Below are 25217 nucleotides of genomic sequence, written 5' to 3'. Positions count from 1 at the left end.
CCCGCTCATTGCTCTTCCCGGCCGTTCCCACACGTCTTCCCCTTTGCCCACACTCCAGCCTCTCTACAGGACGACAAATGAGCAGTTACGTTCAGAAAGCGCGTTCAGGAAAGAACAGGCTTGTATTTACTTCATAGACGGAATGATCAGGTTTTCCAATTAGTGACCGCAGAGTCGAAGCATCCCCACCTCAGGTAGCACCAGGATTAGGACGCCCAGTGGCGGGTCGAGGCCCCGGGCTCCTAGGCTGTCCCTCCACGGCTGTCTCTTGGGGCACCTGACTCCTCTAAGTTGGAGGGGTCCTCAAATGGAAAATGAAATCTAGTTAAATGAGCTAATGTCTGGAAAAAAAAAAAGAAAATCTTTGGTTCTGGGATGGGCTCGCTCTGCCCCTACCCTGGCCCCGGGGCCTAGCCTTCCCCCAACCCCCAGGCAAACTGGGCCCGGAGCATTTTATGTGGGCATTTGGAAGTTTCTGATCGCTCTCTGCAAAGCAGTTTTCACAGGGGCTGAACCTCTCGGGGCCTCTTTTTCTGTCTCGAGCTCCAGTTACTTAGAGAGCGACTCGGGGTGTTCTATAGGTCCCTGTGGTAAACGGCCGCACAGGGGAAAGGCATTCTTGGGCTGTGTGATTTAGCGGGGCTTCATCGGGCTGGTTGGGTGGGTTTTCATCCTCAGGGCTCCTGGAAAACTTGGGATGATTAGCCCGCTTCCCTGTGGCCCCGCGAGGCGCCCAAGTTTCCAGGGGCGCCCCGGCTTCGGCGATTACCCGGCTCGGGTTACCGTCTCATCTAGGCGGCCTTCCGCCCCAGTCCGGCTGCTTTTTCTTGGGATGGCGGACTGGAGAGCCAGCCTTCTTTCACTCTGCGGCGTTTATAAAACAGCACAAATCGGACACCCGGCAGCAAAAGGCCATCGTTTATTTATTTGTATCTCTTCCCTGCTAGGTACTCAGCACCTAAGAGTCCGTCGAACTTGGAAACATGTAGCCGTGTGGATTAAGTCTCCAAACTCTACGCAAAAGGTCCCCAACATGCCCAGGAGGGAGGGAGCGCGGGGTGACGTGATGGGGCAAGATGCCACCTGTCCCCAGCCAGATCTCATGACCCAGCCACACAGTCGTCAGAGGACTGCGTGAAGTTGCTTTAGGAGGCTGGGCGCGGCGAGGTGACACGGGGATTCACTCAGACACAACGCCTCCCTCCCCGAAGGAAAGGCTGCACAGCCATGCGGACCAGGGCTGGTTTCCCGGCAACACTGTGATCTTGTCTCTTCGGGCAAAGGCCCGTTGGAGGCCTTGCTTGCGCTCTGGCCACAGATTTATCTGAACTGAGTCCCTAGGTTAAGGTTTCGTTTGCAAAGACCTCACAACCAGGAGAACCTCAGCAGAGAATCTGCCAAGTGCCTCCCTGCTGTTCCCTGTGTGTGTCTGTGTTACCCACACACGCACTCCCTGGGGGGGACCCGAAGGGCTTGGTGATTTATTGAGTAGCAAGGGTGTGCAGGGGTGGTTTCTAGAAGCCCACAGGTAAAACTTATTAAAACACACACACCCAGGGGCTTCTACACACACCTCCACCTCTCAGAATGCTCAGAGCAGAAGACTCTGCTCACAGGGAGGGGAGCTACGAGCACGTGTTAAACTGGGTAGAATTTGATGCCCAATCTTTCAACTAGGAGCAGCCCAGAGAATCTCCTTTGCACAAACCCTGCCCAACTCAGAAGTAATGAAATACCAGTATTTCAAGGACGGTTCTAGGTTGCTTGGTATAAACAGGGTGTCCCCCAAAGATAAATACACACTTCGAATAATTATTAATTCCAATGGGTTAAATCTGAAGAGAGAGAAACATCAATTGAGCTCTCAGCTGTTAAAGTGTGTGTCCATTTTTGGGGAAACAGCCTGTATTTCTACAATTGAGTTAAGTTGGTGCAATCGGCCTCCCTGGGGGTTGGAGACACAGTCCCAGCAGAGTTTTGCCTTTTAGCCTGAGTCTCCGTGGATCTCAGGTCCCTGGCCCCAGTGACAGTCCCAGTAAAACAGGAAAGTCACTGGGGGGGAGGGGAGGAGGGAGGGGGGAGATAAAGGGCAGCCGGCCTGGTCAGTCCTTTTATCGAGGTCACTCGGCCATCAGTGTCTCCGAGGGATTTCCCAGCCAACGGTAACTCTTTTGTTTTACAGTAACAGTGGCACTTCCTCAGCTTCCCAGAAAATGTGGTTCCCACAGGGACCGCGTCCATCCATGCCATGTGCAAGCTGGGCCAAATGTGCACCTCGCCAGCCCCGGTCCCCTGTGTAACTGCCTTTAGAACCATGGCCCCCGTGTCGGTTAGAAAGCACAGTTATTCTCCCTCGTGCAGAGAAGTCTGCAGATCCGCAGCATCAGGGGACACCCCGCCTTTCCCAGTGTCCCTCGGAAGGCGTGGCCTTCACTCTCATTCCCACGAGAGGCCAGCAGGAGCTTCAGCCACCAAACGTGCCGCTCAGAAGGGCGCACTCGGGGAGCAGGGGGCACAAGCCCGCTAAGCCAGGCTTTCTGAAGGTCACCTCCGAGGTCTGCTGACAACTCAGGGGCCAGGCCCAGGCCCCGCAGGCATCAGCCCCCTGCTCCCCAGCCCCCCAGCTGCAGGGAGACTGGAGAGCATCGTTGAATTTATTTTTTAACCTGGGCACACTGTGGTCCCCATTGGGACACTGTTAGAAAGAAGCAAAGAAGGAGACATTTGATGACCTGGAAATTTAAACTACCCGCCCACTGCCTCGTTGAGGGGATTAAGCGTGTCTGTGCACGGCGCCTCCCGGGGCCCGATGAGCCGGGGGTCCCCGAAAACAGACCTTCCTTCCCCTTCCCTGCGCTCCCTCCCTCCCTGGGCAGGGGCCTGCACCGGCCACAGCACACGGGGGAGCCATGACGGCTGTTCGACAGGCTGTCCAAACCCGGAGAGATGCTGACACTTCTGCCCCCTCTCTGATTCTACGCAACAACAGTGTCACCGCAGCGGCCAAGTTCACGCCACCCAGAGTTCACAGTTTCTGCGTTGAGATCTTTATTACTGAGTAACTCATCGGGGTGTCGAGGCAGGTTATAAATCTAAACAGAAAACTAGAGATAAATATTACACGGGAGCGCCAAGTTTACATCCTGTGCTGGGTAAGAGGTTTAATTTAAACAGAAAAAGCGACACAGAGAGAGGGAGATTCCCCAGAAAGAGCCCAAACTATCTGTATGTATATATAAATAAAATAAGCAGATAAAAAACTGTGGCATGTCCTGATCAACTCAGAAACCATGTTTACAACAACCAGGCAGAGAAACCTGGATGTGGCCAACAAGTCTTCCCTTTATAAAGCAAAGCGAGTCTTCGTCGCAGGTGATCGAGTCTGTGTTTAAAGTAATCGTGATTAACATCTTTTAACATGGACACAGAGCACACAGGTGTATCTCCTGTGCCCAAAGGTAAGCAATGGGATGGCCCCCAGCATCTCCATTCAGTACTGTGCACATCACTTTAATTATGTTTCACAGAATCTTCAGCTTAAATGACTGTTCTAAATTCAACAGAAACATTTCCTAAAACCCACAGTTCCGGTCATTTGTGTTTTGTCCAGCGGCCAAGGCGGGCAGCAGACACGGCTGCTTCTGGCACCGTCCCCCTCGTCCCCCATCCCCCCCGGGAAGGAGCCGTCGCCCACGGACACGGGGAACCAGCCGGCGGAGGCTGCAGTCCTGCAGGCCGCTGCTCAGGTCCCCCCCAAAGAGTCTGCGCGTGTCCTTCGCCATGGTCCGTTCCCTCGCCCTGTCTCTGGGATCCAGTGCCCTGGCCTCTTGCTTGGAGGAGGGGGAGGGCGGCGTAAAGAGCCCCCCTGTCAGAAAGCCTGCGGGGGCCAGGGCTGCCGTGTCTCTGCCCCTCCTGGCTGGAACGAACCAGGGCGTTTCGGAGAGAAACAGTGCTCTGAGCAAGGACGGCAACTCCTCTTCTGCCTCCCGGGTTAGAGGGAAACAGCTCCCGGCACTCGGGGATCTTTACCCCGGCAGGAGGCCGCGGAGAAACGTCTGAATCGGTGGCCCCGTCTATTTCTTGCAGCCACTAACTCCTCCTGCTGATGCTAAGACACACTGAAGGGCAAGCAAAGGGACTCGAACGGGACGGCTGCTGCCACCGTTGGGTACCTCAGCAAGACGACCTACTAAACGCATGCCTGGCCTGTGTCTTGATTAGGTGGCAGGATGTTTTCAATAGGAAGCCACTCATTAGGCTATCAGTTATGACTGATGCTGGCTGCCTGTTCTATTTTTATTTATCCCGTGTCCTCCCCTCCGTCCCCAGTGTTGAATTACACCTCCAACCAAAAATACGAGTACATGGAATCATACAAGGAGCTGATGAAACTTATATTAATCAGTTAGACTCTCAGCAGCATCCCTAATACAAAATTTGCTAGCTGAAGGGAGGGAAACAAAAAAGTCTAAATGATTGGATACTATGTAATTGTTAGATTATCTTTCATGGCGTTTAACCTGCTCTTCTTAGCAGCAGCATCGCGCACAGCCGCCCACTCCCTGGAAGCCCTGTTTGCAGCTACTTGCCTTACGCTGACTGGCGGGGAGTAAAAGGACGGGGCGCGACTACATTTGGGACTCCACGGAGATCCTGTTGAGAGTGAGGAGAGCCTTCTGGTAAGGGGCCTCCTTACACTCATCCGGGGCCGAGCTGGCCGTCTCCTCTGGGCTTTCGCAGCTGCTGACGATGGCCACGGCACTGAATGACCTCCGCCTGACCTTGGTTTCCGACAGGCCGGAGCCTCGGAGCGGGGGGGCCTTGTCCGCGCTGTGGAGCTGCTGGTCCTTCCAGTCCAGCTGCTTGGCACTGCAGAAGGGCGCGTAGACCTCCACGGTGCCCTCGAACTGCAAGCAGTTCACCTTGTAGTACTTTCTCTTCACCTCCAAGACGTCGTTGAACCTGTGCCCCCAGAGGATCTCCCGGGGGACGTAGGAACTTCGGGACTGGTGGGAGGTCCCCGTGGAGTCGCCGGTATAGATGAATGTCACCAGAATCTCAAAGTTGTCCTTGGCCACCGCTTTTCGGTCCAGGGCATACAGAGGGCTCTCGTGGTCAATCTCGTGGACGATAGTGACCGGCGTGACCAGGATGATCTGGTCGTTGACCAGCTTCAGGTCCTTGAACGCCATGGTCATGCGCCCTTCGCTGTCCTCCGTGTAGCGCAGAAGCTGGGCCCGGACGGTGCCCTCCACCACGTGGTTGGGCCGGAAGTCGCCGATGCGCCACATGAGGCAGAGTTTCCCGTCCCGCATGCCAATGAGGGCGAAGTAGCTGAAGCGGATGGTCTGGGCTCGCTTCCGAGCCGTTGCCATCTTGGCCAGGGCGGCGCCGATGATGAAGGTGTTGATGATGCAGCTCAGGATGGACTGCAGGATCACGGTGAGCACGGCCACCGAGCACTCCTCGGTGACACAGCGGTACCCGTAGCCGATGGTGGTCTGGGTCTCCAGGGAGAACAGGAACGCCCCCGTGAAGGAGTGGACGTTGTCCACGCAGGGCGTGATGTCTGGGTTGTTCAGCAGGTCCCCGTGGTGGAAGGCGATCAGCCAAAAGACGGAGCCGAACGTCAACCAGGAGAGGATGTAAGACAAAGAGAATATCACGAACATGTGGCGCCACTTGGTGTCCACGAGGGTGGTGAAGATGTCCACCACGTAGCTCCCCCACTCTCCGAAAATGTGCTTGAAGTACACGTTGCAGCTGCCGTCCTTGTGGAGGAGGCGCCGCCGGGCCCGCCTCTTCTCCGCGAGGACATGCTCGGGGGGGTAACCCGGGTACTTGGGGTCCACGCTCACGATCGGGTAGCTGCTGCCGTAATAGCTCATTCTCGCCGACGCCGGGCGGGCGTCCAGGGCAGTCTTGAAACAGAGATAGTTCTAGGTGGGGTCGCTCTTGGTTGGTTTGGGTTTCCGGTTAACAGCTGAAAAGAAAAAAAAAAGAAAACTGAACTCACTTTAGCTTTCATTTCCATCTTTTCCGCAATTCGCCAAACGCGAAGCAATTTCATGCCATCCTAAAGAGCTACGGCCTCGTGTGAACGACAGAGACCCTCAGGACTGGTTACACGTTTTAGTCGGGGCTTCAACTCAGCCATTGTGGGAACAAAACAGAAACTGGAGAAAATAACATTTTTACAAATGCAGAAGGCTTGAGTAAACACTAGGATTATCCCAAAGGAAGCCCCACTGCCTTTTCTGAACTGACATGAAAAAAAAAAAAATTTGCCTTCATTTTGCAGCCTCCTCTGGCATAAGGCCACTTAGAAAACAAAATAATCTATAAGGTAAAAAGGCAGACTCTGCCTCAGATATTTATGTAGCAGTCTTAAAAGCTTTCTGTTTAAATCAGGTGGTTCTCCCGAGAAGGGGGTTTCGTTTCCACCTTCAGGCTACAATTAACAGATGCGGTTTCCACCTTCAGGCTACAATGTAACAGACGGGGCTACAAGACAGGCCCTCACCTTCCGCTGGTCGCTTCCTCTCCTCCGAGGCTCTTGGTCCTTGTGTCCTTCCCGGGACGGCACAGAGCTGACTGGAGCACTACTTCAGATTCAACTCCTTCACCCTAGTTCTACCTTTGGTCTTGAGAGGGGAAAAAAAATCTTTCTTAACCCCAGAGGAGTTAAAACCACTCCCAGTGAAGCTTTCAATAAGGTATAAAATTGCTGTGTCTTTGTCTCATAACATCTTTTTTTTTTTGGGCACTGGAAGCTCTTTTCTTTCCCTCTGAATAGAAGCCCGAAATTTTGCCAAAGTCGCTAATCTTATTTCCCTCTTAAAGGGAGCCTACTTCGGATGGACCCCTCTCTCCCGCCCGCCCTTCAGAGTCTCCCCGATGCTCCCGCAGCCATCCCGAGGCAAAATCATCGCCGTCCCTCCAAATTCAGTCTTTAAAAAAAAAACAAAAACCCATCAGGACGGAACACGCAGTTCTCATCGCGTTTAGCATTCACGGTCTAGGCCAGAGGTTTTTCCCAGCTCAAGTCTGGAAGCATGTTTTAAAACTTCGATGTTAAATGGTCTTTAGTCGCCTCTATGGGAAACTAAGAAGTCAGGGCAGCCCGGTTTTATTCGGGTGTTCTCCACACGGTGCACCTGTGCTGGGTGGGGGCAGGGAGCACAAGAAGAAGGGGACTGTCTAGGGGGCCCTGCCACTCTGCTGCTCTGCAAGGTGCCCCCGGAGTGACTGCTATTCCCGAGTGGGGGGCCCTGCCCCCTCGGAGCCAGCTGCCAAAGGGAGGAAAGAGTTAATTTCCCTCCAGCCACAGGGAATCGTTTTTCCTGCTCTCCAGGGATCAGGCGCACTTGACAATACACACTCTGTTCGGTGGGCCACTGCGAGGATGGATGGACATTCGGCCAAAAATACCCCGCAAGGCGTGCAGGGGTGTCTCCCCGGCCTCTGCCCACCCGCCTCCAGGCCCGCTTTCAGTAGCTATCCTCTCTGTCACCCCTTCAGCCGTGTTTTCGGGAGGCAGTTGTATCATCTCAGGCTGTGGCCCAGGGCCGAGGAGCCGCTTACTGGAAGGCTGGATGGGAGGCGTTTCTGCAAGTCCGCCCGCGCCGCGCATCGCTCCCGGCAGGTTCGGGCCGCGTCCTCAGGGAAACGCAGCTGCGCAGGTGCCCTGTCTCCACTCCCCCACCTGGTCACTGGAGGCGCCAGAACGGGGCCAGCTATAATCAAAGACCCGTGTGATTCCAAAGTCAAAGGCGGATCTGGAGATAGGGCTGTTTTCCTATTAAACGGTTCCAACCCGGTTCCTTAAAGGGACCCGCGCGGGCCGTGGGAGTCAGGCTGCAAGCACAGCTCATAAATCAAGAGCTACTGTGCGACTCTGAGCGTTTGTTCCTGCTGCCAAAAGGAAAACGGCTTCTATTTCAAATGGCGTTTGGTTGGCATCATTTTCAATTCCATGGGTGCCAACAACTCCTATAAATACGCCGTTTTAAAAACATCTTCATTAGCATGCTAATTGGCAAACGAAATTTTCAATGAAGACCAGCAACAAGTGAGCGGATTTGAGTTTGTGGAGAATGTGTTTCTGAGTCACGCAACGATGTCAGGGATACAAGCCACAGCTGAGAGAATTCGGCCCCAAACCCACCGTGCCCCGGGCTGCGGTCCGGGCCTCGGGTCCTTCGATTGAACTTTCTGGGGAAAAGCTTTGAGGTCCTGGCTGGCGCATACACTGTATTCATCTTTTCTTAGATTCTCCAGCCATGTAAAGGATACATTTTCTAAAAGGCAACTGTTTTAAGCTAAATGATAGATTATAACCAAACATTTTCTCTAGTCTGAACCATTTCTCAGGCTACCCAATGAGCAAAACACTTGATGGAGGCCCTTTTGCCCAAATGACTAGACAAAATAAATATTGATTAATCTCTTGTTTCACAGACTGTGTTCACTAGAGCACTTTTCCGGTTGTTTGCCATCAAAGGAGAGAGGAGAAGGCTTGTTGACTGGCTGGGCAGTCCCTGTTTAACATGTTTCTCAGGATCAGAACCCGGCGCTCCAAGTTCCCTGTGGCTTTCACCACCTCTCGTCCCCATCGAGTCCGCCACGAAAGAGCATTTGCGAGGCTCCCACTTCTGTATGTCCCTTCGCATGTTTCCCTCCTGGCTCTTCAGAAACACGTGGTGGCCGTTTTATTGGTTGCAAAATTCTTTTTTTTTTTTTTTTAAATTGAGGGTGGAAATCTGGTCACTGTCATCACAAAATTGTGGAGTATAAAGTTCAATAGCAAATGCCGAATCAGGTAAGGTCCCCCTTCTGCACCAGGTTCCCACTGTCTCTCCAGGTGATCATGACGAAGGCGGAGAAAAGGCTGAGATCTCGTGGCCGTGACGCGGGAGTGGAGCTCTTTCCCACTGCGAGGGAGTAAGAGACCCGAGACCCAGGCGGTGGGGATGGGAGGTCTCTTGGGACTGCCATGGAAGCTCGTTACCATTTGCAAAGCCGGTCAGGACAGTGCTGGAAGGTGACTCGGTTCTCTCCCTCCCACCGAGACCCCTGGGGCAGAGCAACTTAGAGGGGACGGCCGGCCCAACCCCGCCAGCGACTTTTCTCAGAACTTCTCCTTGTATTAAGTTCAGACATTAAAAAAAAAAAAAAACCTGCTCCCTAATCTCCTTTGACCAGTGAGATCTGCTCCGTGTCCCCAGTCTCCTAGATCCCTGTGCGAATTCGAGGAGAAACCTTTTCTGATTGAGCACATTTCACATGGGCTGTGCACACGACAGGGAACATTTTCAACAAAACCAATGCCATCCCGTCTGTTCCTCTGCCATCTCCGGACAGTTCTCCTCAGTGGGACTCACTGGTTCGAAGCAGTGTCTCCGCCACTGTGCCGTAGCTTCTCAAATTCAGTATTTGCCCAGCAGACTACCGGCGTAGGCGGTTCTTCTAGCTTAGGCTTTGTTAGCATTTTGAGGGCACAATGCAATGCTTAAGACTATAAATCCTGTGCAGCTTTGATGATAGAATTGGATCTTGTCTCTAGATCTACTCAAGATAAATATAGTAACAGTAACCACAAATAATGGCCTAGAGCGTCTTCAATAAAATTTGTGTTATGAATGCCCGCGGCCTTTCGGATGAACCAGCGGCTTACACGCAGCCATCACTGGTAATCAGGTTACTGTCCTGGCAACTCGGAGGGAAGATACATTTTCGTGGGAGCTCGAGCTGGTGGGGTAGAGCTTAAAAGGTGGCCTAAATTCCCAGGACAGGCTGTGGTCTTTGAGGACAGGCTCGGGTGGGGCTTTGTGGTGCGTGGGGAGGGGGCAGGAGGGTCGCGACAGAAGGCCTGGTCAGAGGGCACCAGGGGGTGGGCTCTGGTTGCCAGGAGAGGGGCCTCACTGGGTGACAACAGAACCCAAACAAGTCAGGCTATTTTGCTCTGAACTCGTCCTACAAGTTGTTGCCTTGGAGTCATGCCTGAGCCTTATCTTGCCTGGAATCCTCCTGAGACACCCAGACACTCTTAGGTGGAGCCCATCCTCCAGCCACTGAACGAACACCTGCTTCACCCAGGGCCTGCCGTCCAGACCTCTCCAGATGCTCCCTGGCGCCCGAGTCGCAGTCTCTCCTTATTGACGAGTCCGTGGCAGCCTCCTGTGTCCTCAGCTGCTGTCACCCCTGGAGCAGGCCCTGGGTTGACCTAAGGCCTGTGTTCTAGTCCTCCCAGCCCCCCAACCCTGGCCCAGCTTCTCAATGCGTGTGGATTTTACCTCCCTCCTGATATAACCTTGTCATTTCTCCTTCTCAACCAATTTCGGGAAGTTTCGTGCCAGTTTAGGATAGAAAAGGAGTGATATATGTAATATTCTATGAGCAAACAGCTAAACTGAAAGCAGAAATCCCAAGTTGCCGGTAACTCCACCTGAAGACCTTTCTAGAAGCCCAGCTTTTCCTGGAGTAATATCTACCTCCCAATTGCAAATCCCGCCTCACCCAAAATGATGCTGTTTCATACAGTAGAAGAAATTCGGAGGCTGGGAGGATGTTTCTTTATTTTCCGGATGTCGAGATAGGTCCAAAGTCACGTGAATTCTAATACTAAAATTATGCTGGCTTAAAAATCAAATTACCTTAATAAGGAAGAGTCTGAGATAAAATGACTTCTTTGGTCCTGGTTTTGCACAGAACCCATAAGTTGGGAGGTTCCATTCGGTCCTGGGCGCCCTGAGCAGCTTGTGTGCATCACCGTGTCTGAGCCCCGGGGTCCTCAGCTGTGATGCGGGGTAACCCCCATTGCTGGGCCACTGGGAGGCTGAAAGAGACAAGCGACGGGAAGCCATCCCTCACTGGGCCGAGCTCGTAGGGGTGACTCAGTAATTACTGCTCAAACGGGAGTCCCGCAAGGACTCAGTTTCCCCCGCTGTGCAATGTCAGAGCATCTGTTGAGGCCTCTCAAAGAGCTTTCCACTTGCTTGACAAGGCAGAAAACACGCGGTTCCCAGCAGCTATTTTTGTTTAAGTTCAGGGATGGCTTCGCTGTTTCCTGCCACTGAGCCACCCGGGCTGCTGTTCCACTCTTCCAGCCCTCCCCCCAACCCCAGGGACTGGGTCATTTTCCTTTCCTTTTCACGGCTGTTGGCAAATAAGGAGATCCCCTGTTCCTGTTCTCAACACACACACACACACACACACACACACACACACACACTTTCAACTTAGTTTAAGAATTTTATTGCTATTTATGCTGAGCAACCTGAGACTGGCAAGCTTGGCAGATTCGACAAGTTAAAGAAATTCACAAGGTAATTACTGTGGACGGAAAAAGGGGTTCCACGGAAAGTAACCTCACGGGGTGACCTGATCATAAATCCCTAACTGGGCAGGTCACAGTGGGTGCCCTAGGCCCAAAACTTTTCAGTAAAAGGCCCGTCTTTGCCTTAAGCCAGCCTTGTCTGTTGTTCTTACGCATCTAGGTTGACACACCTTTGAAAAGCCAGGAGTCAGAGCCCTGGAAGGGATACTAACCCTCAAGAGAGCACATAACCTTGGGAGCTGTCCTGTAACCCAGTGCCCGGCCTGCTTTGTCCCACATCCAGGCAGATCCCCTGCTTCATTCTAAAGGCACGAAGGAGGCCGTGAAACTGTCACTCCCTGGGGTATTTGCGACCCGGCTCCCCAGCAAAAGCTGTCGGTTTGGCTCACATAAACTTTTATAGAAAAGTCTGTACGTCACGTCATCAGGCTCTGTCTTAAATGATATGTCCGTGCTGTGCTAAGATGGCTCTGAAGCTTCCTCTCCTTCTTATCTGGGAACTCGGCCTGCCCATCCCTGGCTTGGTTGCCCGCCAGCCCCAGCTGCTTAGAATGTACCTGGCCCTGAATCTGGGCTCGTGCAGAAGTGAAACAGCGTATCTTCTGTCCTTTTAAGAGACCACAGCTCAATTTCCCCTTGTTGTGTCAGGAAAGCACTTCCTCCCCAAAGGCCTCTAAAAGTGTCCAATGGAGAATTTATTACTGATTGTTTATATTCTTGTTTTTTTAAATTCATTTTTTAGAACACCCATTGTGTGCCAGACCCACCCATTTTTAGGAATCTGTGAACAGAGTCCCACCTGTGTGGAATTTGCATTTGAGGGTTGGGCATCAATAAACATGAAGACAATAAAGTGAGATAATCGCTGATCTTCCGGGCAGTCCTGGGAGGGTTCTCTCCAGGACCCACAGTCAGCCCAGTCTCCTTGGTTCCCGGCTCTAGCCTCCGGCAATGCTTTGTGCTCGGGCCTTGCTCTCGGTGCTATTTGTTTGTTTGAGGCTCTGTCACCATCTGGTTGTCAAGGTGCTCACTACTGATAGGTGTGATCTGGCTGCTGCGTCCCTCAAGGCCTGGTTCCCACAGGAGCCTCTCCTTACAGGAACTCATCTGCATTTTATCACTGGGTTCAGCCTCTCGGATCCCGTGAAAACCTGCTTTTTACCTGGTTTAAAGAACAGCCTTCTCACTCCTTTCTTGCCACTTTTGTCCACAGTGGTTACTCTAACCTGAAACGGAAATGTCCATCGGGTCCTGCCGTCGCAGGGTTAAAGGGCAGGAATATGGAAATAAGAGCATTGATGACAGTTGGCTGTGGTTCTACCACATCTTAGCAGCATCTACTTTTTTAAACAATTTATCTTCATTGTTGAAAGTATCACAGATGTCCCTGACTCGCTACTTTTCATGTAGCCATTAAAAGCTATAGAGTATGTCAGTGTAACAATAAAGGTAATTTTTTAAAAAAGTGATAGAGTAAAGGAATTGACAGGAAAAATGAAAACATTGTTTAGTGGAAACAATAATAAAACAGAACTGTGAAACAGCAGGTACAACATACATTTTGTAAGTTTTAATATATTTAAGGATGGAGGAGGAGAAAAGACAGAATGACATTCAACACAATGTTCGCTGATGGGTATGATTTTTTTTCTCTTCCTGTTTCTTCTCTTTGCTTATCTATATTTTCTGAAATTTTACAATGAACATGCATTACTTTTGCAAAAAAAAGAAAAACAGGTCCTTTCAGCTGGGACGGTTAGAGCGGACCAATTCTCAGGCTGCATGCGGGGAAAGCGCACCAACAGCAATCTAAAAGCATTTATTAGCGCGTTGAAAAGGCAACTATAAATAGCCCAGAGAGGCAGACAGTCTTACAGACGTTTAAAGTCAGACACTGATGCTGTAATTTTTGCTGGAACAATCCACAGAAACAAATATAGTGACATTTAATTCATCTAAGTAAAACCAGATCTCATTTAAAACAAGGAAGGGGGGTTAGAGGGAGTTGGGTCAGATTCGGCCACTGGGGACCAATTGGGGAAATCATGAAAGCAGCTGGGAAGGAATCGGGGGACACGAAGCAGAGTTAAAATTAAACAGGCATCCAGCGCTGCTCCCCCTCTGGGCACCCCTCTCCTCCCTTCCCCATTCCAAAACATATTAAACTGCTAATACCTTCGCTTCTTGGCTTGGCATACCAAAATCTGTTTTTAGGAATCTTTCTTTTATCTTAATATTTTCAATAACTTTGGAAAGAAAATGTTAAAAATTGTGCTGTTTTGCAACTTTCCTACTTTAAGGTCTATGCTGATAGACTTTTAAGACCCAAGTAAATGGTCCTTTGAAATGGATACATTTGAGGAGGGTGATTAGATATTCGGGATGTAGATTTGCCTAAATAGCTGGCCCTGGCCAGTTCTTAATAATGCATATTCATGAATTTCCAAACCTCATTCCGATACCCCTACAACAGTCTAGTAAGTCGGTGTTTTCCAAAGCACAGTCTAACAACCTGCTTCCGAAATTCCGGCGGGGGCATGCTACACCTGCAGATCCTTGAATTTCACCCGAAACATTCTGACCCCCCCCACCCCAAGTTGATTCTTCTGCATCCTCAAGATGCAAATCTACCACCTTAAAGTTTCAAAAATGAAGAGGCTGGGTCTGATAGACACAAGGCTGAGTTCAGATGCTTGCTTGATTATTAGTAAGACTAATGGCACATCTGCACCAGTTATTCAACCTCTCTGAGCCCCCGGCTGGCCATCTGAAGAATGCAGACCATAGGGTTGCATGGGAGGGTTAAATTAGGCTGTGTTCCCAGACCCTCCTTCACAGTAACTAGCGTTTAATACAGATGCAATTGCAATGCTCGTAGCTATGACTACAGTTCCTTCAACTAGGGACCCAAGTGAGGGGGGAGGGGGAGAGGGAGGGAGAGAGAGAGTGTCTGCCTGTTTTTTCCACCATGAATTACTGATTGCCAATTTCCCAGACTTGTCTGAAAGTTCCCTTCTGGCACCTAGTTGCCGTGACATCACCTTCAGGGAGACATGACAGGGTGGCCCAGAGAGAAACACACCTATCATCAGGAACAGAAGTCATCCTGTACTAGTCGCCCACTTTGCTTCCCACATGCCAGCTACCTGGGACCAGGTCACAGTCTGACCTGGGAGCTGCCTTGGTTGAATCTAACTGTTCACTCCAAAATGATTGTAATTTATGGAAAGCATAGGTGCCGTGGCTTCTGACCTTCTCTGAGTTCTGTATTTATGCTATTCCATCAGAAAACCTATCTTGCTGATTTCCCATCTTGTAAGAACTACCTGCAAACGGTCCTTTTTGGCAACGTGCAGAGGGTCTTTATCTTTTAGTCCATTAAACCTACTGGGAATCACTGAACTCACAAATGTGATTTGCTAGTACACCAGGAGCCTCCTGGATAGTGTCTACAACTGCCTTGACCTTTAAACGATCAAGTTTCTGTTGTAAGCTGTCAAAGTGAAAACTCGGGACAGCTTTATTGCAGAGCAAAATAAAGCAACCGTTATTGGCTGTTACTCAAATTCCCATTTTCCCTTGTGGACCCGGACACATTGAGAAGGCCTTAAAACACCGGACAAAAGATCTCCCTAGGAGGAGGCAGGAAGATAGCCTATTAAGACAATACCTTAAGCGGTGGGTTTCGGCTCACATGAGATTAGCTTTCTATTAGCCGGAGACTTTTCAAGGGCACTGGGCACAAAAGCCCTGCCACTGACTACAGACGGTGGGAAAGTCAGGTCGCCGGCGGAAGCGAGCGCATCTGACAGGCTCTCGAACGCCCACGCCTTTCGTTTTCTGTGCTTTCCCCACCCGTGTTCCTGCGCCTGCCCCACAGCCCTGTGCAAGAAGGGCCAGTCATCCTGCCGGGGCTGGGGGCTGTCTGCGCCACCCGTAAATGCCTGTACGGACAGAGGTGACCCAGCTGGGTGACACTGTCCCCACATCTCTGAGGCTGGGCTACTCACTGTGATGGACGCTGGAGAGCCCAGGGTGGGGCAGATGGCGCCTGTCCCTTAAACCTGGTGGTGAGATGTTTTAACCTCCACTGTGAGACCCGCTACCGTTTAGCTAAATACATCAACGCCCGTGAGAGAGCCCGGAGACAGCCTTTGTGTTCCCTTCAACCCCGTCAACACTCAAACACACCCGGGGCGCAGGGAGGACCGCCACTGAGGCCAGCAGGCCGCCGCTGCCCTCGAGGGGGGCAGTCGTGCCAAGGATGCCGCAGACACTCTCTCCGGACAGCCTGCCAGGAGTCCAAGCTCCGGGGCAGACTGATGTCGGAGTGGCACGACGCTGTCGGTCCGAAAGAAGGTGGTTAGGCGGAGATCTCTCTTGGCACGGAAGGTGCTGAGGGGTTCAGGACAAGTCACCCCAGGTTGTGCCTCTGGGGTATCACATTGGTTCCAGCTAAAGGCAACTTCAGCCACAGGCTCCAGAGAACACTTCTGTCCCTCCCTTAGCTACATAGAAGAACCTGAATTAGGGGCCTTGCTACATAGAAGAACTTGAATTAGGGGCCTTGCCCATAATAAGAGATGATCAGATGTAACCTCTTTTGACCTATTGACCTATTGACCGGAAGGACAAACTCACCTCCCTGCTCCTCCGAAGGCCCCGAGGCACCAGCCCTCAGCCCTCACCCGGGGTGCCTGCTACACCCATGTTTCCTTCCCGCCTCCGACCCTCTCCTGCACGCGGGGGCCCGGACATGCTCACGCATGGGGCTCCCGCACCTACGTACATATTAAATGTGGTTATTTTCTTCGGCTGATCTGTCCCGTGTCTATTTGGTTATTAGGTCTTTAGGGTAGAGGAAAGTTTGCTCCTTGCCCACAGCACAAAGGAGCATCTCCATCGTTCCGCTTTTGTGGCTAATTCTTGATTTTCTAGGCTGAGGAAGGAAGACAGTGCCACAGACCAGCCACAGAAGGAAAGCAGTGAGAAATTAGTCTGCATCCGGCTTGGAATAAATAATCTGCTTTGGGAAGAATGCCCCATTTCTGTGCATTGCAGGCTATTAACATCATTTTCTGTTCCCTGAATTCAAGCTGTCAGACAGGCAGGATGTAATCAAGGGGAACATGCTGGATGGTTGAGCAAAAGGCAGTTAAGGAGTTTTTATTTTTAATCCCCTGGGCTAATTCATCCAGCAGATAACCTGCCTATGGAAACTGAGTGGTGCTTGGCTTGAACAAATAGATTTACCACATTCAAATAAAAAGTCACTCCTAGCCAAACATGTAGCCATATGGAGAGAGATTTCTAATACATTTTTGAAAATTCAACATTTTTTTGCTACTGATTTTATTAAAAATTATTCATAACCGTTATCAATGCAGCCGGCATGGCCTCCCTTGATTTGAGGCTGATTGGAGGAGGGGGAGGGAAGAAATGTTTTCTCTGGTAATAAAATTATCTTAATCAAGTTTCAACTTAATCAAAATGCTATTTTGCACCCATGTAGGGTAGGTGACATTTATGAAAAATTCATTCAACAGATGAGCCCTGGCAATACTGCAGAAGTTTAAAATCTCAAGGGAAAGAATATGCTATCAACTAAAATAGCTTCTTCCATTCATTGAGTTTAGGCCCAGAGGAGGAAACACTGGCTTTTTAACCGAGAAATGTAAACATTATTGGCATCTGAATTCCCACATCTCATGGAACTTTCAATGGGATGCCCTCATTGAAAAAAAATTGGAAACCAATCCTCAAATCAGATTTTCAACAATTTATGAATATCCCATGCAAGTTTCTATAGCCACAAACACTTAAGAGAGGAGACGTAATAGTCATTCATAGTTGGCCAAATGGCACAAAAATCTTGTGAGAAGCAAAATGCAAAACACCATTCCTCTCTCCCCAGCATCACCAACCTGGAGTTTCCACTTGGTTCTTGGTCCCAGGGCTACCTGGGTGTGAAACCACAGTAGACAGGCCGGTGCCACTGGGCAAGGCTGGTCTCCACTCATCCCCGCTGCAGGGCCGTTCACACCTCGATCCTTGTCATTCAACTCAAAGGACAAAGGACGCTCTTTGTATGGAAGTGACAGGTTGGGACTTGTGACCCTGTCCATCTGTGGGGGTATTTCCCCAGTCCCTTTACCCAAGGAGATTCTGCTATCAGTTCAACAGAACATACTCATCAAAATCCCAACTATCTCAACAGTGATGACTGGGAAGCCAAAAAGTGTCACACGCAGCTCCGTGTGGCGCAGCCTTGAAGGCCCAGCTCACAGGCAATGTGTGGCGCTGATCAAGGTCTCTCTGTGTGTGCCCAACTTCCTAGGTCCCATGTCCCTATGACTAGATTATAAATGGTGCATAAAGAATATTGCCATGTTCTTGGATGTGCATGTCTTCCGTATATAAGGCTCCTACCAGATTCTAGAAGATTCTAGAATTAAGATTACATGCTATCCCTGTGACTCCAAACCCCAGGGTTGCAGGGAGATATCTGGGCATCCGTGGTTGTGTGCGAGCTTCCTTGAGACAGGTGTACACACTCTACAGATAAGACCAGCTCTTGAAGTGCACATCTTGAAGTGCACAGAAGCACAAGGGACTGTCAGCCAGCAAAAGCCCACTTGATGGACGGAACCATTAAGAAACTAAAAGAGTGCCAGCCAGGAAAGACGCTGCAGGACGCTTTCAGAAAGCTCATCGGGTGATGCCTGCTCATGGACAAGAATGCTTCCAACTGTGAGATCACGCAGCCAGCGGGTGGGCTGTGGGGAGCAGCTGTTGCCTTCAGACACCCTTTGGAACTGAGCCAGAGCGTCTGAACCTAAAGGGGAAAACAATGGAGTGCGATGGTGTCACAGAGCATCCTGAGGAAAGCAGCAAGGATAAAGCTTCCTACTGCTTGGATCCAAAGTACACACTTATTTTGGCATGAATTCCTTCTGCAGCCAGAAACCTGACTCTTATGGAGGGATTAGTCTTAATCATAAAGGCTTGGTGCTGAAGAGGAAGGGGTGTGTGTGTGCGTGTGTGTAATCTGGTTCCTGATATGGGAGTCGGAGCATCGACGTTCCCACCTCTCCCCCACACATGTTGTAGGTTGTTTACAAAATCGCTGTAACTAGGCAAAGGCCACTTCCACCGAGGTCGACAGAAAACTGGCTTGCTCTCCTCAAGGACACTCTCCAACTGTGATCAGAGCTCTGCCTTCTCCTACAATAACACTGGGGATTCTGGTCCCTCCTCTGGCTGGGGAGAGACTGCCCAGTGTTATTCCAAGAGGGCTGGCCAATTCTTAGAAACAGCGAAGGACCCAGCCCGGAGCACGCTTCTGCTATGCGGAGCGACGCAGCCTGACTGGCCTGTGTATCCAAGGAGGCACGATCCTTCTAGGGCCAGGTACCGAGCGACCAGGGACCACCCTACAGCCCAGAGCCTGCTCAAAACACTCAGACGAGCCAATTACCAACTAGTCGCCCTGGCCTGCCTTTCCCTTTCCGTGCAAACCCCGACAGAGGCCAGGACCCACTCCTGTCTCCCGCCGCCTGACCACGCTGGCGCCTTTCCCACGTGATCCTCTGTGGCACGCCACGTCTCCTGTCTCGAGGACCTGAGAGTGTCATAAACCTTGTTTTTTCCTGAGCTTTGACGCCATCTCCTCTCGTGGCCGCACCTGACTGGCCCTCTCAGAAAATACAAAATAACCTAAGGTGGTGAGGCGCGGATGGAAAAGCACCAGAACACATTTCCATCCTTGCTTTGAAAGAAACTGCGCTCGGGTGAAGAATGTATTCTCATCAGAGTCTAGAATCAGTTTTTCCAATTCTTTTTCACTCCTCACCCGAGGATGTGCTCATTGATTTGAGAGAGAGAGGAAGAGGGAGGGGGGAGAGAAACATCGGTCCCCGCCTCTCGTATGCGCCCCAACCGGGGATCGAACCTGCAACCTTTTTGGTGTCTGGGAAGACGCTCCAACAAAATGAGCTACCCGGACAGGCTAGATTTTGTTAAGTGGCAGCAGCACCTTGCACCCTGGAGAGGTGCCTCGCAGCACTGTGGATGGAGGGCGGTGCTCCTGCGAGTGCCTCGGCCTGGGGAGGTCACTGCCAGGGCTGGTCCAGCGGCTGGGTGAGGGACATGCCACTCACTGCTTGTCGCTCTGTGCCACGTGGGCTCGGGCAGCTGAGAGAGTGGCCCCCCAGGCCTCGAGCACTGACTCAGCTAGAATACAGCAACGCCTTCCTAAGTATCGAGTCTGACACGGGTGGCTTAATAAGCAATATGACAGCCCGACTCCTAAGGTCAAAGGCCAAGAATTCAGGATTGACCTGGAGCAGGCCTTGTACTATCGTGGAGGCAGGTCCAGCCCTGCTTGCGGGAGGACAGGACAGGGGAAAAGAGCGACAGGGCTCCAGTTAATCAGCTAACCAGCTGCCCGGGGAGAGGCCGCGGTCCAAGGAGAGAAGGGAAACGCAGGGCTGGGGGGCTTCACGGAGGGGAGAGCCTCTACTCCAATCACTTAGAGTTGGTTTTGGGAGTCAGGCTGATTTCTGTTTGAAGCTCACCTCTACCACTTACCTACGGGAATTCAGAGCAGTTATTTTACATCTGATCCCTGTCCCTTTGAAAAAGGTAACGATGAGAACCCACCCGGACAACACTGCATGAGGGCAGGTGCCCCGTCAACGCCAGTGGTATTCACGGGAAGCTGATCACTTGGGCAAAACAGGAGCTTTGCCTTAGCTGATCTGAAACAGCCACCGTGAGGGACAGGCAGACGGCTGGACTTCAAAAGCTCACGGTGGGAAGGGACTGGTTTGTCTTTATCACACCACGTGTGCACAAAAGAACGTCCCTGGCCCCAGCTCTCGCCCTGACCCGTATTACCCCGCAGGCCAGCCCCTCCCAACACACCCTCCCTGACCCCCGTGGCATCCCCGCCCGCGGGTCCGGGCTCATCAGCGGGGTGAGGCCCGGGGCGGAATGCGGACGTCGGGGAGCTGAGAGCTGAGAGCTGAGCACCGCTGCTCAGGAAACCGTGTGAGAAGCAGGTCAGGGCTGGCCTAGGTCGCCCCAACTGCCTTTGATGCTGCAAGGGTATCCCGCCTGCCTCCTTACAAAACAGCAATTGCTTTGTGTTTTCCCAAACCTGCGAGCAGGAGCTGTGTCTCTTGGAGTTGAGTCACTTGAGATACGGCTCTGGGCTCAGCTATTAACCCACATCATTGTCTCTATCAGTTTCCCTCCTCTCCGAAGCGAGCTAATAATTATCATCTCCACCTAGTCTGTTCTCTCCAGGCTCCCGGTTCCCTGTCGAGTGAGATTAAAGAATATCTGGAAGGTCGATATTATTGAAGACTCTGAAAAGGAGGCCGAGAGAACCAAGGAACTCGGGCAGGTCGCACTGCTCCCAAGTAGCCATTGGGGCTCTCCCTCCGGGATACGGGCTTTCAGAGCTTCTGGCGATGCTTCCCCCAGCTACTTCCAAATTCTCAGGATTATCTCAAGGCTCACAGGGAAACAAAAGAAGGGGGAAGGGCTTTTATAAAGAAAAGCTTAAAGAGTTTTATAGATAAGACACATTTATGGTTACACCGCAGGCCATGCGCCCAGCAGTCCTGCCGCTTCCGAGCAGACCGGCTGCACGTCTCACCTCCACCCCTCCCACTGCAGTGGCGATTTCCACCCGCGGGCTGCAGAGTTCTTAAAACACGGAACGCCTGACTATTTAGTCAGGGCACTGACCTCTTTCCCCTTCGATTAACAAACGAAAAAATGACAACAGTCAACACAACAATATCTGTCCGGGGTGAGTGAATCTAAGTCATAACTTTTTTTTTTTTGGTCAGATGGGCAAAAAAGATATTTTTTGGCGTGCCGCAGAGTTTTAGTGATTAGTTTAGTGATTAGTGCCATGAGATGGAAAAGGCTGGAAACTGCTGCACTATGGACGTGGAAACCTGGAGGCATGGGATGAGCAGGTGCTTTTCACTCCATAGCGACAGTCCAGAGGCGGATGGGAGGGCGGCGATGAGCAGCAGGGAAACATTACAAATGAGAAAGCAAGCGCAGCGCCCAGACGCCGAATCCGACTTCGTATCTGAGGAGCTTAGTATTTACTGAGGTTACCTCTTAGCGGGTTTTTCCCCCCTAATGAGTCATCACAGCATTTGTCTATATTTTTAGTCGTAAAGATGTAATTAATTGCAAACCAAGACAGCGTATTTTACCACAGTTTCAAATTCTCAGTGCCACTCGGTTGTCCCTTCGGGACCCTGGCAGAGTGACAGAGACATAAAAAGGGATGGTTTTATGAATGATCGTTTCCGCAGGAAACTAAAGACTCATCCTTTCCCACATTGTCCCACGTCAATGAGAAACGTTCCGCTGCCTAAGTCACCTCCTCTCTGAATGTTACTTCCCTTGACTGATCTATAAATGGCACATCCTTCATCTGTTCGGTTCGGCTCCCCCCAGGGACCCCAGCCAGGGGGGGACAGCAATAAAAAGCCAGAGGGAGCATCTCTCAGGTGCCTCTCAGCAGGCATTCTGCAAAAAGGAAAGAGCTTGGGGGGGCAGGGGGCCCCGGCTCAGGCTTGCTCGTAGCCCGCGGCACGGTCTTACCTTAGTGACCGATGATGGGGTTCAGGCCCAGACCCGGGTCCTTTTCATCTTGTAAGAGCCCCGCAGCTAGAGGCCTCGGGGCTCTTTTGTCCCTGCTCCCTCGGGCTTTCTCTGGGCCGTCAGCACCTACCGCCATGGAGATGGGAAAGCCCACAGGAGAATCCTGCCCTTCTTTGCCTTTCCGGACACATTCTCCACACACAAAGGCCGCCGAGTTCTCGGCTCCACTCTACTGAATCGACACTTTCTTTAGCCGGTTCCCATGCCTACACCGAGGGGACAGTCTTGCCAACGGTGGCTTACAGAAAGCAAGAATCGAGAAGAAATACACCGCCTGCCCCCCGCGCCCCCAAATCTACATCTTTGTCTTCCGGTCAAACCTTCGTAAGCTTTTTCAAGAATAAAAATCTCCCCAAAATGGCCAGAAGTCGCCCCTACACTTCTTACTGTCCCCGAGGGCTGGCTTTTCTCTAAGGACCACCTCCAGGACTTGGACAGCTTCTTCCCAGTGTGTCCTTCTTAAAGGCAGGTGCTCTGTTACCGTCATTCTAAAGACTTTTCTGGGTAAATACACACCCTGACTGTGTAATCCGACACCCGAGGCAAACAGCCTCTTGCCCAACATCACTTCATTTGGGTTCCGAGGAAGTGTGTGCTCCTGGGAGGCCAGCGACGACCTCAGCAGTGGCCCCGGGGACGAAGGCGAGACGTCTGTCTGGGCCTTGTTTCGAGGCTAGTCTGGTTGCCTCTTCTAAGTGTGGGGCAAGCGGGGCTACGCTTCTTGCTCAATACCCATTTTTCACCCACAAGTGAGGTTCACAGTTTGGGTTTAGCACTCATGACAACGTGGCATTTATAAGAAATCGAGTGACTGCTGGCGTCGTTTACTGAGATGACGGACCTGGGAGCGAGGGAATTTGGAAGCGGGGGGCTCGATAGCCGAGGTTCCGTGGTGGTAACTGGATATGCTCTTGGCAGCCAAGTGAAGGTGTCAGGGGGACAGTGTATTGTCCTGGGGTTGGAAGGAGACATCCAGAACGGGGGACACGGCACGAAGCCATCAGTGCGCACAGGAGCGCCCCGCCTGGGCGAGTGGGTAGGAGGGCTGGGTCCCAGGCGGCGCCGGGCAGCCCACCTTGGGGCTCGTAAGAAAAAGAGGGCCCAGCGAAGGGCTGAGACGGAGAACTGCCCCCAAACTGAAGGCAAACCGTGCATGAGAGGTCGAGGCGAGGGCGGAGAACTGCCCCTGGCATGTGGCAACGCGGTGTCACGGTGACTGATGAGAGGTGCCTCAGTGGAGCTGGGGGTTTGGGATGAAGAACAGACCGGATGGACTAGGGACAGAGGGGACCGGGCTGAGCGGGTGTGAACACGATATACCCCCCTTGCAGGGGGCCCTGCTCGCCAACGGAGTGGAAGGACGTGATGAGGGATGGGAAAGGGGCATGAGGATTCAGAGGGGTTGATTTTTCATGAAGGGAGCTTTCTGTTTTGTAAAGTTGTTTTAAGGTGGGAGATGTTACAATTCATCAGGTAGGGTGTTGCTAAATTATCAAATTTTAATTACGTAAGTGCCCCATGATGACTCCTGTGTGTCCTTTCTATTAAAAATAAGTATTTGGGGCAGAGTTGAAGAAGGTGCCCTGTTTGGTCTCGTGGTTTTGCCACAGAATCCACGTGATAATCAAGCGGATTAATTCAGTAAACGAATCTGGAATAGAGGAAAACCGTCTGACGTCTACGTGGCACAGTGTAACACCAGGTGATGGGCAGAATTGCTTACTGCACCCTGATTTTCCAGAGCCCAGGAAAAATCTTAAGTCCTCTCATACAGCCTCAGCCACTGCTGACACCAGGGCCAGGCAGACCCAAACCAGCTTCGCAGGCCCCATTCAACTGCTGGCCAGGGGGCTTCCTATCGTCCTCACCGCCTGGCTACCCACCACCCAGGACACGGGCGAGCGTCTGAAGTCCTCACTGCTCAGGACTCTCCCACTCCTTACAAAAGTCTCTCCCGCTACTTGTGACCCTACAGTTATCTGAAACTCACTGACTAATTTTCTTCTTTTTGATCTAACTGTGCTAAAGTGGAATCGGTTACCCTAAAAGATTTCAAAATCAGGAATCAGAAATAAGTCAGTAGTAAGTTGATTAGCATGTACTTCCTCTCAAATCACTTCATTTTAAAATTGAACAGTGGGAATTAATAAGAGTGTCTGTTTGGGTCATTTTTTTTTTCTTTTTCTGAATTTGAATAAATTGGTTTTCTGGCTGGCTGTTGTACCAACTCCCCCCCACACACATTACCAAGCAGAGGCCCTGTGAGAACTGCCAAAATGTCTGAGTCCAGCACAGTCAGAGGAAGATTCAGTTCAAAGTGTGAATCCTCAGAAGAGCATTAAAACAACAAGACAGCACTGCCTGAGTCCCTCAACAATACCCCTCAAGTCGGCCTCAGTCTGCTTAAGCGTTTTCACCTACAAGGAACTCACCGACTCCCCACATGTCTGTTCCTATTTGATGACTCAACTCTACCAACAAGGAAGCCCTTCCTTAAACTCAGATAAAAATGTGTCTCCCTGTAGGGTTCACAAAGCTTTCCTGTCCTCATGCTGTCCCTCTGCAAAATGTGTCTTGTATGACTTTCAACAGCCACCTCTTCAGAGGAGCAAAGGGGATAAAGATCTTGTAGTTGCATCTTACCTCCTAGCTCCATCTTCACTTCTTCCAGTGAAAAACCTACTAAGCATCCTATCATTCCTGATATGCACAGTGGTTATTTAGTCTGTCACCTCCGAGAGTGAGAAGGGCATGGGAAAATGCTAAAATGAGGAGTCATTAAGGCAACAGGTGCCAGCCAGGGCTGCTGGGACACCGGGTCAACTGAATTTATATGCAGTGGTGTGCTGGCAAATTGTAATAGTGGGCTCCCTGAGGGAGGGAGTGGGTTGGTGCAGTTTGCCAATTTCTGTGGTGTAAATGCTCCATCCATGGCCGATTTCAAGTTCCTGAAGGATGTCTCGGATGTGGTGTTGGTGGGAAGTGTGCACAGGTGGCTCCTGTGAGCTGACGGGAGTCTGCTCCAGCAAAGCCTGTGTGCTCAGCCACGGTTTAGGGTTTGCTCAGTGTTCTAACATCCTGGTTGTTTTCCTCTGAATGCCTTTTTACATGTCCAGCCTAGAATCCATCTAGATCCCACCTGAAATCCCACTTCAAAGCATCTATAAATGTAGGGATGGGGGGG

At 51.3% G+C, this 25217-nt stretch overlaps 1 protein-coding gene across 1 annotated transcript; it reads right to left on the bottom strand.

Moving 5' to 3' along the window:
- Positions 1–4628: 4628 nt before the first annotated feature.
- KCNJ16 (potassium inwardly rectifying channel subfamily J member 16) lies at positions 4629–5888 on the bottom strand. The gene has a single exon (XM_016201469.2). It carries the CDS (start codon positions 5886–5888, stop codon positions 4629–4631), a length of 1260 nt encoding a protein of 419 aa, XP_016056955.2.
- Positions 5889–25217: the final 19329 nt, after the last annotated feature.

This window comes from Miniopterus natalensis, chromosome 17, assembly GCF_054644295.1.
Source record: "Miniopterus natalensis isolate mMinNat1 chromosome 17, mMinNat1.hap1, whole genome shotgun sequence".
Taxonomy (NCBI): Eukaryota; Metazoa; Chordata; class Mammalia; order Chiroptera; family Miniopteridae; genus Miniopterus; species Miniopterus natalensis.
Note: the sequence above shows the minus strand (reverse complement) of the source record. Positions and strands in the feature narration are given on the sequence as shown.

Excerpts from the sequence above, each read along its gene's own strand:
- KCNJ16 (XM_016201469.2), bottom strand. The coding sequence starts at position 5,888 with ATGAGCTATTACGGCAGCAGCTACCCGATCGTGAGCGTGGACCCCAAG.